Source organism: Dipteris shenzhenensis, chromosome 2 (genome assembly GCF_047967505.1).
Source record: "Dipteris shenzhenensis isolate YYH24624 ecotype China chromosome 2, Dip_SZ_1.0, whole genome shotgun sequence".
Classification (NCBI taxonomy): domain Eukaryota; kingdom Viridiplantae; phylum Streptophyta; class Polypodiopsida; order Gleicheniales; family Dipteridaceae; genus Dipteris; species Dipteris shenzhenensis.
Genome location: NC_141597.1, coordinates 8,987,124 through 9,001,955, shown reverse-complemented (window position 1 = coordinate 9,001,955; position 14,832 = coordinate 8,987,124). Strand labels below are relative to the sequence as shown.

General features: G+C 39.9%; 1 protein-coding gene across 1 annotated transcript; it reads right to left on the bottom strand.

Moving 5' to 3' along the window:
• Nucleotides 1-1,262: 1,262 nt before the first annotated feature.
• LOC147904302 (putative linoleate 9S-lipoxygenase 5) lies at nucleotides 1,263-7,322 on the bottom strand. Its single transcript, XM_087385726.1, has 9 exons — nucleotides 6,846-7,322; nucleotides 6,374-6,666; nucleotides 5,979-6,222; nucleotides 4,134-4,490; nucleotides 3,553-3,638; nucleotides 3,319-3,426; nucleotides 2,900-3,207; nucleotides 2,483-2,767; nucleotides 1,263-2,082 (listed from the first exon to the last, which is right to left on the bottom strand). Exons 1-9 carry the CDS (start codon nucleotides 7,255-7,257, stop codon nucleotides 1,320-1,322), a joined length of 2,856 nt encoding a protein of 951 aa, XP_087241852.1. The 5' UTR covers nucleotides 7,258-7,322; the 3' UTR covers nucleotides 1,263-1,319.
• Between the last annotated feature and the right edge of the window lie 7,510 nt (nucleotides 7,323-14,832).

Genomic DNA, 14,832 nt, shown 5'->3' with positions numbered 1-14,832 from the left:
CCTCATTGTATCAGGTTTTTCACAGTCTCATAGACCCATCGGTCTTCCGAAGACTTTAATAAACTTTCTTTCTTTTCTTTCTCTCTCTCTCTCTCTCTCTCTCTCTCTCTCTCTCTCTCTCTCTCTCTCTCTCACACACACACACACACTTGTTCCTCTCTACTCTTGTGTATTCATTGCTCCATATTAGACTTGCGTTAACCCTCCCATCAATGCATCCATCCACTTCTCATTTCTATTTGATATGTCACAAATGCACTATTTGATTAATGTGCATTTCTCTGGGTATGACTAATATAACCTTTGAATCTACCTTGTTTCACATTTTTCATTATACCATGGGATAAGAATGAAGGGTAGTGAAATGAAAAGTAAGGAGCATTCCCTTGTTTCTTGATTGAATGAGCCTTGTCACACTTTCATGGGTCTTCCCTCTATTTTCTAAACATATGTAATGTGATAGTTTTGCATCGTGTTCTATAACATGATAGAGGGATTCATGGTGCCCCGCCACCTCAAAGTGTACACATATTATGCACGTTTTTACTTCAGTGCATCATGTATATCTTGCATGTGTGTGTGTGTGTGTGGAGAGAGAGAGAGAGAGAGAGAGAGAGAGAGAGAGAGAGAGAGTTAATGTGTGGATCTAATGCCTTTTTGGATATTATTACCTTTGCAAGGATCTGGTCACAAATTGAATGCTATGATTTGTACTACCAACAAAAAGTTAATACATCACCTTGAAATGAAACACTTCCCATGGACAAGGAGAAAAATGTCTACAATGACTATAATGCTCCCTATGATGGATTTCTAAAGGGGGGCTAGTACTTGAAATATATAGACAATGCCACATGCATGCATGACTATTGGAAAAGACCCTTTCATATGTTGGTAGGTCCTTCGAAAAGCCTCGACTATGCATTGTAGGCTCCTAAAAAAGTTTTATGCCTTAGTATACAAATTAAAGACCCCATGAAAATATCTCATAAATACTCGTAGCCATTCATTATGTTCTAAGTCCCACAGAAGTCTTTATTTTGCACTCACATGATACATATGCAATGGGTATGGATACCTTATCATTTCTCGCATATGGTCGAATGCATTTTAAAATTAATTAACTTTACTATAACAAATTAATATTTCAATAAATGACTTTAAGGATTAAAAAAATGAACACAACATATCTTGAATGCGACTCTTTGTTTTGTAACAACTACTCTTGATTAGAATTCATATATAATAAGAGCATTCATGCTTTGTCTGAAGTTTGTGTAAGCGTTTTTGAAGTAATTTGTGGTTCTAATATAAGCACCTCAAATGGAGGTACTATTTGGGATTCCACAACCTGAAAGTCCTTCAGGTGAGAATGGAGCTAGAAGAGTATATGGAATATTAACTACACCACGTCGATTCTTTAAGGAGGGATCAGCATTACGGGAGTGGATATCACTTTCTACTTGAGCAAGGCGAGAGGAGAATTTACAAAAGGCTTGAAGCACACGTTGATCAGAGGTCCAAAAGGGAGAATCAGAGCGTTGCCCAAGGTATTGTTCATCAGAGGCATGGGTGGAAAGGATCTCTAGAATGGCCATGACAATGATTGCTTGAGATTGGGTAGACATAGTTTGCAAAACAAAAGCAGTGGGATTGGTGCGAAGGAGATGTCCATCTTTGCTATCATCATACTCATCAGGAATGAGCTTTCGGCCCATTGTGGGTCTATTGGGCATAAACCCAGCATAAGCAAATTGGCCAAAATTCACTGCTGCATGATGTGCTGAGGCTAACCAAATAATTGTTGTAACCAATTCTTCCAAATCCTCCACACTTTTTAAGTCCACCCATCCTTCATCATTAGCCTTGTCCCCATGCCCTACTTCCCTCAACTCCCTCCACCACCTTTGTAGCTCTCGATCACCCTCCACTGACTCCCCATTCTGATAATATATTGCAAGATACTCTTTGACCCAATCCTTTATCGCCCACCATATCTCAAGCCCATCCACAGCAAATGGATAGTCTTCTATTAGTAATCTTAGACCATGCTCTTCTATTGGATCCTTCTGTGCAATTCCCCTACAACAACAATCAAATTCCATTGAGTTAGTATTCTTATGCAAAGAGAGAGAGAGAGAGAGAGAGAGAGAGAGAGAGAGAGAGAGGGAGAGAGAGCTTTATATTAAATTGAGGACATTTTTGCATGCTTATTGGTATGTGCACGTGTATGTGTACATGCATATGCACTTATGCTCGAGGTGTGGTGCATCAAAATATGTGTGCATGCACGTAGGCAACACACATGCATACAAGTATGCTGTTTATATATATGTATATTCATATGGATGCATAATGCATGGTTGTGTTAAACACACTTCCAGGAGTGTATTATATGAAGCAGCATGAAGGTATATAAATACTTGAGAACCATCACACAAAAAAATGTAGCAAGTCTAGAAATCAAGAACCATAAGTTTACCTTTTGATTAAATCAGCAGGCAAACTTTGTTCATCTAAGCGCCATGTTTTGTAAACTGCTGAGCTCATCTCCATCGAATACCTTTCGGGGGAAAACGTTCTTTCAATTATACCACCAATTAGAAATTGTCCAGTGTAGGCGTTTATCAAAATCTTCCTTGCTATTGCATTGATATTCATCGTGTTCTTATAATGTGGGACTAATAGAACATGAAGGGGGTGTAGAGCACTTAGTTGTCTATGTGTTGCAATGATGAAAGGCTCCAAAACAGCATGTGTTCTAAGCCTGCAAGTAAACATAATATTAGTATGTCCAGAGTGTAGATAATTAATGTTTAGTACAAAAACATAGTTTAAATCTATAGCTATTAAAAGTTGATTTAATGTGATACTTGGATCAAAGAGCGAGAGCTTGTACCAATGACTAATGAGTTGGTGGTAGCCTGTATCATTTATAGCTACATGTGTCTTGGCAAGTTCCCATCGCCAACTTTTAATTTTTTGATTAGCAGGCGGTAAAAACACCCGGTTCACTTTCTTGTTACCATTTGTGGCACTAGGGGGTAAGCTCAACTCTATGGCAACAAGCTTCAAAGTCCCTTCTTTTCTTAAGAAAAGTATAGTTCGAGATGCATACGCCTTGCCACCCAATGCATTAATCTTCTCAAGGTAAGGTAGATAAGCATCATGATAGTCAACAATGTAGAGCTTGTTTTGTTGCAAGGCCTGTAACATACAAACTTGATTATTCTAATTTCCCTTGTAATTTATATTCCTTGAATGAGAGCAAAGAGCGTTGCTTAAGTAGACTGTTTGTTCAATAATTAGAAGACACACCTCTTTAACTGTAAGTCCATCCAGATTGGCCTCAATATGCTCTTCCCTAATGGAAGAACTTTCTGGTCCATACAAACTAGGATCAAGTTTGCTCACGGGTGGAAATACCTACAAGAGAGAACAAAAGTGTAGTTAGTAAAGTACATCATATGGTGCATCTATACAAGGGAATGGTACCAATCATACATATAAAGAATGAGCAATAAATTGAAACAATGTTCTCTCAAAGTTTACCGTGAGTCTTTCTAAGACTATTGGATTTAAACCAGCCAATGTTTGTCGTGCAAATTCGTCATCTTCAGCCCATGATGTGTCGTTCTCTATAAGAAAAGGTCACAAGTAACATGAATCATGTTATCATCCATACCATTAGTTCTCAAGGAAAACTTGTCCAAAGGTTGCCACCCTTTTGATATATGCGGCCAATAATTTAAATAAAATTTAGGACATTATTGTCCAAAGCTTATGCTTCTACTTTCATGTTTATTACATAACTAGAGCAAGGCAATGCACATAAAGAGTTTCCTCAATTGCATTACCATATAACGTGTAAGGCATTACCAATTGCCAAGGGCAATTATAAGATTGTAAGTTCTCTTCAGCACACATGTTGGTTTGTATTCCAACTTAGTCAAATGTAGTCATAGAATTTTTGGGTCTCTAAAATCCTTAAGCGAAAGAGAGTTGTGTCAAATCACACAAAACTAGTTGCAAGTCTAACAAAACTAGCTGAAGGTATACTTCTACTAAAGCATTATTGAGTCTTGATATAGTACTTATAAAGTGGACTCGTGAAAGTGGGGGCAACAATATACCTTGAATGACCTGGGGCACCGGAAACTTGACAATGTGGGGATCTTCGGTGCTTGGATCGGTTATCTCGCGAATGATTTCCAGCGGATGTTTGAATTCCGCTTGCCTTTCTTCCTCGGATAAGGTTTGTGAAGCGCAGACGCTCAGATTTATGCCCTTGGAGTAGAGCTCCTTGACCTCATCAATAGCCTTGAATTCTGTGCTCTCATCGTACAGCATCTCGATCACCGGCATGATCGCATGGGCGAAGGATTTTATGGATGAGCCCAGAAAATCCGACTTCTTTATATGGCCAAACCGTTCGTCCCGAGGTACATAGACCAGCTCCGGTAGCAGCACCGGCCTTTCGGAGGCTGGTTCTGTAGTGCAGAAGCAGACAGTCACCTTTATACGATCAGTGAGCACTGAGAACTAGTCTTACAAAACTTTGCTTCACGGAAGTAGCACAGCATCATTATAACAAAACTTGAAATCTTATAAAACTGGAGTGATTAGTGGTGCTTTTCTTCACGGATCTAAGTAGACAAGCACAGCATCACTATAACAAAACATATGAAGGACAATTCGATGAATGAGAGTCTTGAATATCGCTTCGTTGCGGACATAAACAGATCTTATTTTGAGCAAACAGCCACCCAGGTCGAGGCTGCCGGTCGGCCCTGAGAAAAATCGAATTATCGAAACAGAGTGGTCTGGAACGTCTCCGTTCTTGTGCTTTGACACCATCCACTAACATTGACTCATCTTAATTTTGAGGGGCGAGATCAATGTCGATCCTAATTCCTTTGACCTCACTCACGAACCAGATATGTAGGGTGTGAGAGGGGTGTCGTTTCCTCCAGGCTGTGTATTATCACCATTCACCCCTATCATATGCAATATTTACACGCATAGGCCCGATCGGGAGAGTGGAGACTAACCGGCAAGAGCATGACCGAGGTTCAGAGAAGAGAGTCAGTTTTCCTTGGAATGACTATACATACCAATTTCACAGATATCAATTATGGGCAAAATTCGCTCCACGGTCGGGGGAACTAAAGAAACTGAAGCTCGTTTGCAAAAGATGGAAGGCAGATGATCGCGGTAGAATGAGCGACAGCTGAACGAATCTTGTTTTGGCTATGCTATCGAGAAAACTTTGGACATTACTCAGAAGCAATTGGAAGCGCATCTCTTTGCGGATGCAAGAAGCTGTCCCTTGGAACTCCAAAGGGCCTCAACTGCGAGCCAGTGAGCTGAACCCTCAATAGCATGTTTTCTCAAGAAGCTGTCGGGATCCCGTCCGAACTCTGGAGTCTGAAGAGGGAGATGTAGCCTCAACTCATGAAAATTACAGAAACGGCAAGGAGACGATAAGACAGAAACTATGAAATGTACAGCGAGGCTTCAGAGAATGAGAGCGGGAGCTTATACACTGAAGACCTGTCAAAGAAGCTGTTGAGGTTGTAGCTGAAAGGGGTCGAAGAGGTATGGTTGGATGCAATGTGTATCAACTAGAAGAAGTTGGAGGAGAATTAAAGGCACATAGCTCCATATTATTGAGCTGCTTGATCTAGTTTACAAGAAACTTTCAGGACAAACAATAAACGTGGCGGACAACAAATAAGCGCTGATCAACAGAAGTAAAACTGCAGGAAACGAAATAAGCACTGGTGCAACCGAAGAAACTTGCAGGACAACAAACAAACACTGATGCAAACTTGCAGGACAACAAATTATAAATTATAAGCACATTGCAACGAAGAAAGGCAACGGGGGTTTTTCAGAAGACCAAAGGCAGAAAATAGAGTTTCTATGACAATTGGATCATGAACGTTATCTCAGAAAATTTTGGATGGATCACTTGCCCGTTTCAGTGGGTGCTCGGCCTGTTCGACACCTCCTTGGATACGGGAACTCTTTCGAGCCACCCAAAACAGGCCTCCCATAGAGTTCCGCATCTTTGTCTGGATTGCCCAGATCGTTGTAAACATCGTAATCGTATACGCGGTCGGGCCTTTGCCTCTCGCCTTTGCCATTACCCCTCAGTAGTTCCATCTCTGAGTAACGTAGGTCCACGAGTCCTGGTGGAGTTTGGCATGGAAGATATACCTGCCACAGAGAACCGAAACATTGCGATCAGCAGCAGTTCTGCAGGGAAAACGCTGCTGAAGATGCTTCAAAGCTCACGACACTCAAAATTATCTTTCGAAAACATGATCTCTTCGCCTAAAAGTTGTTCAAGTATTCATGAGCAACACACCTTATTGCTGAAGAAAATCCGCGGGACTTCACCATAGTGGTGACGGTTGTAGACCCAGGAGTTGCACGGAAACTGGATCTGGCTCTTATCGGGAAATTCCAAGATGATGTATCCTAGAAAGAACCAATTTGGGTGGTGATTATCGACAAGAATTGCTCCAGGCATGCCGAAATCTTCGTCGACCTTGAAGCTAAGCGAGTAGAACTCCCCTTGATCATCGGCTGTCAAGGTGTCCGGTTTTGAACTCCAAGCCTTTAAACCAGCTGTCTCGCTTCGTTTCCCGAGTCCACTGTCTGCAGACAACATAAAATTTGAAACAAGCATTAGTGGCTAAGCGAAAATTCGGAGAGCTTTGCTGGATCAGAAAAGAAATCATCACAACAAACATGTAGACAGCGGATATCGGATGAAGCACGAGTTCACTAACAACTTTAAATTTATTTACCTCGCTCATCAGTTTATTGACATATACCTGGATCGGTATCCACGCTAACAAGCTGAAACTGCACTTTCTCCCCCAGGAGATCCGATATATCATCGGTAACTTCGGCAACCTGATCGTTCACATCGAATACATTTTTCCTGTGCAGGTACACCGTGCCTTTCACCTCTAGCTTTCCATCTGTATCAAGAAACGAGTGCAGCACCTTTGCGAAGGCCTTCATCATCGTAGGAGGTGGTGTTGAAGCTCTTCTGATCAGAGAGTATTGGGAAACTTCTCTTTGTGTGCTTTCCTTGCGTGTTGTGAAGCCAAGATTTCTAGCATTCCCGCTTGCATCTGTTAGCGCCCTGATTATGCATTTAGAATCCGACACAGCTGCAGTACTGCTATGAACCGGATAAACATCCACATGCAAAGCTGGAATTGCACTCGAGCGCAACATCTCTCCTGCTCTACCTCTCCCTCTATTTCTTGGACCGCAAAATGTCTGCTACTCCTTTTATATACGTAGTCACTTACCAGTGGGATTCGTGAGGCCCGCCCACACAGCTTGGCGTTAGAGATATCTATTAAAACGCAGTTGCCTCGTAATAGTGTATGTGCTTCGCGCAGCAGGCCGGCAAAGAAAAAGTCCACACAGGTCGAAGATAGAGCTAATAACTATTAAAATGGAGTCGTCTCGCGTGCTCAGCGCAGGAGGAGGCGCGCAAAGAAAGAGTCCATATTGTGGGAGAGAGCTCTATTCCCGGCGACATTTCTACTGCGTTCACGAATCAATCAACGTGGTAAAGGCCGAACAACCACGCCTACGCTGCTAGCAAGGAAATTGCAGCTTCTTGCAGCAATTACATGACTTATATCGGCTCCTCAACGTGGTAAAGACCCCGTTACGGCGTACGCCCAAAACCACCTACGCCAGTGGTTGCCACAAAATCGACAGTGACGAATCGCAAAAGTCGATGCAACTTGTTCAGCTGACATCCTAGGAATCGACACAATATCAAAGTAATCGGTGTTAACTATATAAAACGCAATTTTCTGATCATGGATACTGATCCAAGCCTCATACGACCACTGAGTGCCTTTCGTAAAAAGAGACTCGAGGATTGTGATGATCCGAGAGAGAAGAAGTTTGAACTTTCACGTTTACTTGCACGTGATGCCTGCTGCTCGGATTCCTCGTAGCACCATGGAGACTACTGCAGCGGACCTAACACTGATGGGTAGCAACTACTAGTATGTACTACGTACTACGAACGCTGACAGCACAAGATGCCCATTTTTACATTTTCATCACCGACCAGTGATACCATCCTGATTTTCAACAACGTCTCCTTCGAGAGGTTTAAGTAAGGTGCTGTGAATTCTTGTGCAAATTGCGCTCCAGCTCAACTTAACATGGACGGCATGCGTCATCGGTGATCGCGTTGCAATTCTGGGCGCACTCCTGGATGTATTGTGAGGTCGAATTGTTTTGATGAATGCAAACATCGTGAAGTTTTCAAATAGATGAAACGGATTCCTCGTTGACGAGAAACTTTCCTGCCCAATCTTCTTGCTCAATTGTCCAATTTCCACTCACCTACTTCATCCCTTGATTTTGCTATAAGGGAAAATCAACTTATGCTAATACATAGTCTAATCTTCTCAAACAATAAAATAATAATTTTAAACTATATATACCCCCATTTGCTTTTGTTTTTTAAATCGTTATATGTGAAAAAGAGACAAGAAGCTTCCACTTGAGCACTGCAATAAGAAGTTGCCTATCAAGCATATCTAATTAATCTAAGTTGTTACAATTTGTGTTTTCTTAGTGCCTATTTTTTGGGTTGGTGTGTTGATGAGGCTCTTTTTTTGTTATAGGGACTAACCCATAGTTTAGAAAACCTGCTACTGGGGTGTAGGTGTATGCATTGGAAGCTTCTAGAGGTTAAAACATCTCCTTGTGGCTTTGCCATGGGCCACTCCAATTTACTTTAGAAGAGATGTTAGACATTAATTCTTAAAAAAATGAGCATTTTGCAAACTCACTTTCGCCATGCACAAGTAAGCCATGCCACTAACTTATTAAGCATCATCTTCCTCCTAAATGGGGTTACATTAAAACTAAGGTGTCATTGCTCTGTCATTGGAAAAGAACCTCCTCCAATGGTGCCCACTTGGGGGATGCACACAAAAATCTGTAAGTTACCATGTAAATTCAAATGAAGGGGCTTTTAAAGTTATTTTTTCTAGGTAAATTCACTTACAAAAGGAGTTTCTTAAATTGACTCTAGAAATCCATAAGTTTATATAGAAAAAGGGGTTTCTTGATTCATAAAAAGTTGACAAGAGGCTTTTTAAATACCCCTTGAGCACACTCTATACACAATGTTTCTTAGTAGTGAGCTTGTCCAAAGATGCCTCACTTATCCTCCCCCTCATAATAGCCCTAACCCCTATATTGTTTGATGTCCTAAATGTTTCTCTAAATGGGGTTATAATGAATGTAACCCCATTTAGAGAAACATTTAGAATTAACGAGCACCCTCTCTCTTATTAATGTCCCTCCCATCTCTCCCATGTGTGATAGATGACATTAATGTCCTACCCATCTCTCCCATCTACCAAAAGATTCTCCTCCCTATCTCATTAATGCCCCCTCCCCTTCCATTCCCCCAACTCCCCTCAGCCCCCTTTAGGTTAGTCAACCCCTTGCCCTCACAATAGATGAAATGTTCCCTCCCCTCACTATAGCTCCCTTTAGGTTAGTCAACCCCTTGCCCTCACATTAGATTAATTCCCGAGGGGGGGGGAGGGGGGGCGGGCACTATGTAAAAGGAAGTAATTACACATTGAGAAAGGGAAAAGCCCAAAAGGTGCTATAGAATAAGAAACCACAAAATAAAAGCATATATAAGGTCGAAGTGAACTCTAAAAGGGTATCACTACCAACCTCGAAAAATTCACCCAGTATCAACTTCGTTGCTAAATCCAAACCCATTCTTAACTTGAGCAACCATGCTAGAAGAAAACCCAATCGTCCTACCTCTCATAATATAAATTAAACATGTAGAAGCCAAATTGACATCAAGACTTTACCTCAATTAGCTTGAGTGTATGCCAAAGATGTCACCTAGGATGCACTTTCTAAAGGCACCATGCATAGAAAGGTATGCATAATATTTGTAAATTAAATAGCTCTAATAAGCTCACTCCAAATCTCACACACTGCATGACAACTTTAAAAGGTGTACCTTTCGATAGATGACATGTCAAAAATATTATTTTCATAATAGTCTTAAGTCACATGTTCACAATGGAATTGATATTTTTCTTACATGATTTCACCTATAGAGGGAAAGCACTTTCCTTTCTCTTTTGTCTAATCATTACATCTGGCTTGGTCCTATTTATAGACATGTGCTATCTTTTTCTTGCCCAAGCTTCTTCATCTAGTTCTCTTGCAATATAAATCTCTTCTAGATATAGAACCCTAAGCTAAGCATTATATCTTTTAGGTTGAGAAGATGATGACGAGCAACATTTGGTATCATCTATGCAAGCTACAAGTGTTCAAATGTCTACATATGATGTCATAGAGAAGAAAAATCAAGAATTACAGGTAAAGGTTCAAACATTAGATGCTCAATTGGGAGAGAGCACTATAAATACAATTCACTTATAGATGCAAAACATAGTTCTGAAGGATGAGATCAAGAAGTAGAAAAAACATTATCATTCATGAAGGATACTCCAATGGGTCCGAGACTATGTAAGAGGTAATTGCATCCAATGCATGAAATATCCAAGAAAAGTGGTCCTGGAAGTGTCGAGTGAGAGCTTGTAGGAGTGTTTCAGAACTCATGTCTATCCATGATGAACCCTATGGTGCTATGGGTGAAGTGTTTATAAAAAAAATATTGGAGTCTGTTATACAACATCCAAAATTCAAAAGTCTAAAATCAGAGATAACATCTGAGTCAATGAACAAAGTTGTGGAGCATTTTAATGCAGCTAGTGCACAGGGAGTTTGTGATATTATAGGGATAAGTACAAGGGCATATCATCTCATATTTAAGAGCTTAAAAACAACATGTCTTTCTGTGGGAGCAAAAGTTAAAGCCCCGCTTCCTAAACTGACTAATGTTGATAAGGCCAAGCATGCACTAACTTGAAAGCAAAGGCTAGAGACACTAAAGAATTGGAATTGACAGTCAATAATAACTTTGTAATGGATGTTCGAAGAGTTCTGCAAGCCATGGTAAAGTTTTATGATATGCCTATGGAGGAATGCAATGGTACTCTGAAGATTGTACTAAAGCTTGATGAAAGTGAGGTGGTGAAAGGTCAAAATTTAAAAAGAGTTAGTTTGACAATGATGAATAGAATATTGGACCTGGTGTCGAAAGAGTCACATTTAATTTTGAAGTGGCTTTTTGACCAAACCGATATCCCAAGTGTGATCAAAGGTCATAACAATGGTGAGCTACTTGATGTTGAGGGCTATGGATCCTACCATGTAGAATGGCATCTAGCTGTGCTAACCTCAAGTTTATTAAATGTATGTTTAATGTGGCACATGGAGCAAATACAAGCCATCCTTGTCCACTGTGCATGCAAACGAGAGTACTTGCAAAGGGTGGTAAAAAGAATCAAAAGCAATGGGCCTTTGAACTTGCAAAGATAGATTAAACTAAGGCACCAAATAGGGATGCTCTAGGGAAAGATCCATCATGGAGCCCAATTCTTGAAATTCCTCTTGAGCAAGTACACATTTGTGCACTTCATGCTATTGTGAGAATAATTGAAAAGTTGGTGCATTTGTATATCATTGATGCATATAACTTGAAGCCCTAACAAGAGAGTGAGAGGATGATTGCAAGAATTGAAAAGGTTCTTTTAGATATGGGACTACACTCTGGGCAAGTAAAGATTGCAATGTTCCTTGTAAGCCAAGCTTTGGTGGTGTCAAGGCTTTAAAATTCCTTTTTGCAAAGAAGAAGAATGACAAGCTTAAACGTGCTAATAAGTTTGATGTACGGAGAAAGTTACACAATGCCTGTTGTGAACAAGGGGGAAGGGACAAAAAAGACTGGAAAAGGCACGAGTGTGGTTAGCTCTTGATAGCTTGGTACCTTTACTACTACAAAAGAAAAGATTCAAAGATGATGCATAGTGTTTCATCAATGCTGTGAATGACTTTAGCTGAAATATGGAGATAGCTTGGGGAAAGAATCATATCACACAATACATGGTAATCTCTAACTTGGACATTGAGATGTGCATATTGAATGGTCCTATATTTATTGATTTGTTTTTCTATTTGGTAGCACATTTTATGTGCTCATGCACCATACATGGCATGGAATTATGGAAGCATCGGAGTGTGGTCCACTCAGGGCATGGAAAGATCACATTGGCAAGCATGTTGTGCATATAATAGACCGACCAAACACGAGGGTGGTAGAGCTAAGTTAAGCCCAATGGTTCAATTGGTTCAGTAGTGGTACAGGCGTATCGAAATAAGAGTAGCTGCAACACTAGCATTCAAAGAGTCCTTAGTGTCCCATGCAGTGCAAGATGTTAACGCAGAACATTGAATAATAATATACAACTCATCGAATGCAAGACAGAATCATGCAAGGTAGCATGCAACCCCTCATAAACAAGGGTGCATATGGGTGGAGACAAATGAAAATGATGGTGTAGACTCTTCCAATGTGGATGCCCATGCATAAGTTTCAGAATTTCTTTGTAATTTTAGTTATGTGATTTAATTCTTTGTAATTTTAGTTATGTGATTTGCAGTAAAGCCAATGTATAATGAACATGAGTTGCAGTATAAATGAGAAAATTTGTGTTAGTGGATGTTAATTATAAGTATTTAGCTCTGCCCTCATTTTCATTTCATTGTTTAAAGAGCTCTCCACTCCCACACTACCTCCCACTTGCCCCTGAGATTTCCACCCTTTGCAATTTTCTCCCTTGCCTCAATCCTTTCACCCGCCCGCATGTCCTACCCAACTAATTAATATGAATTTGCATTTTTACATGATATAGGAGATGCATTCACAACTTTTTTAAAATACTTTTCTTTAAGGTATCCTCTGCAAATATTTAAAGAAGAAGACACAAAAGAAATTACAAAATGAGAAACCATTAAACAAAGGCATCCACAAGATGGAAGCTAAAGATCATCACAAAGAGATCTCAAGCAACCTCAAGGTTGAGGAAAAGATGATGATGTGGTGATATGAATTCGCATCAATATAAATTTGATATACAAACTCTTTAAATTTGAGACACAACCTTTTCAGGTGATGAGCATGTAATTAATTTCACCCCATCTTATTGCTACTTCTATTCATAATACTTGATTTTCTTTCATTATACATCAACTATTACCTCTATATTAATGAAGTTATCATTGTCGCCTTTTGCATCTTCCTATGCAATCTTGTAAATGCAATGTGCTTAAGGATTTTGTTAGGAATTTCCTTAGATATGTATTGGCTCAAGAGGATTGTAAACACACTAGGAACAATAGAGTAGAGATGGTAGGAAGAGAATGAGATTATAGGCTTGGCCCTCCCTTCAAAAGGTGCTATGTATAAAAGGCCAAAATTTTGACTTTGGTCTTCAATTGTTGTATGCAATTTTTTAGGAATACAACTCTCCCTTATTTCCAAGAGTTGTCTCTTGTATTCTTGTTAACTCTTGCCTTTAATGAAAGCCACTTGTCCCACTTCCCCTTCTCTTGTCTCCCATCTTCTCTCCCTCTCTCTCTTCCTCTCCCTTCTGCCATCCCTTCTCCTCCTTCTTCTCTTGTGGATTCACTCTTGCAAAAACTCTAGGAGCTATTTGGGTGACACATTTGGACCATTCATCCTTGCATAGCTCCCACAAGGAGTATCTTGGAGTAGGAGGCTCTGTCCTCACACTTCTAAGATCTCCATGACATGTGAGCCAATGCTAAGGACTGCACTTTTTTTGCACCATTGGCGGGGAGTTAGAGGTACGATTTTGGTTGCATGTGCTTCTCTCATTACATACCATTTCCCAACACTTAGTAGATTGGTGAATAGTATTTGGTTTTGGTTCTTTAGAAAGGTATGAGCTGAGAAAAGTGGAAAAGTGAGTGAGAAAGAGAGGGAGACACCATTTGAGTTATTTTCTAGATACTTTTTGAGGTTTCTAGTTGTCCAAACTTAGGAAAAGCTAGTTGTGATAATTGCTAAGACTTGTATGCTATCCAATTCTTAGAGGAAAGCCATAAAATGATGATTTAGTGAGAGTTTCAAGGTCTTGGAAATGACAAAACTATCCTCTTTGTGAAAAACACTCCATTTTACTTCAAATGTTTTTTTTTTTTTTTTGGTAATGGGTACAATATGTAGAGGAAGTACCTCCTAGGACCACAGTACTTGCATAGAAACCATGGAAGGTCTAAAATCCACAAAACTTTTGTCGGTGACATAGTCTAGGGAAGGCATGCTGAATTAGCTCTATTTCACTGCATGCTAAATTAGCATCCCAATGTACATTGAAATAGCTTCAGGCACATCGAATTAACTTTGGCCATTCTAAAATAGTTTTGACCCCCTAACACAATCTAATCCTTTGACATCTAATAGAATCTTCTAGGTGGCACATTAATTGCACCCAAAAATCCCATCTAAAATAGAGGTCAATTCCTAATTAATTGAATGCTGAATTAATAACCTAGTGCACATTGAGTTAGAAACCCAATGCATGCTAAATTAAGGCTAATTTAGGGCATAGTGAATTAGCTGGTCATCATTGCAAGGGTCTAATTTCGCACTGAACCTTAATAATTCTAGCCATCAAGTGGTAAATCATCCATTGATTGTTCACCACCCATCCCAATATCACTGAATTGGAACTCACCTACTCTTTAAAGGGGTAAATTTTTTAATTGATTGAACTGAAAGAAAGATCATCAAGCTAATTTTTATAGAAACTGTTATTGGATGTAGATATAATCTCTTTTGCTCAATTTTTACTTGATGAA

What these genes read in the sequence shown, in the direction of transcription:
- LOC147904302 (XM_087385726.1), bottom strand. Translation starts at nt 7,257, where the DNA reads ATGTTGCGCTCGAGTGCAATTCCAGCTTTGCATGTGGATGTTTATCCG. An exon ending in GGATTTTCTTCAGCAATAAG is followed by an intron (nt 6,223 to 6,373) that starts GTGTGTTGCTCA and finishes TCTCTGTGGCAG; the next exon opens with GTATATCTTCCATGCCAAAC. An exon ending in ATGGACTTACAGTTAAAGAG is followed by an intron (nt 3,208 to 3,318) that starts GTGTGTCTTCTA and finishes TGTATGTTACAG; the next exon opens with GCCTTGCAACAAAACAAGCT.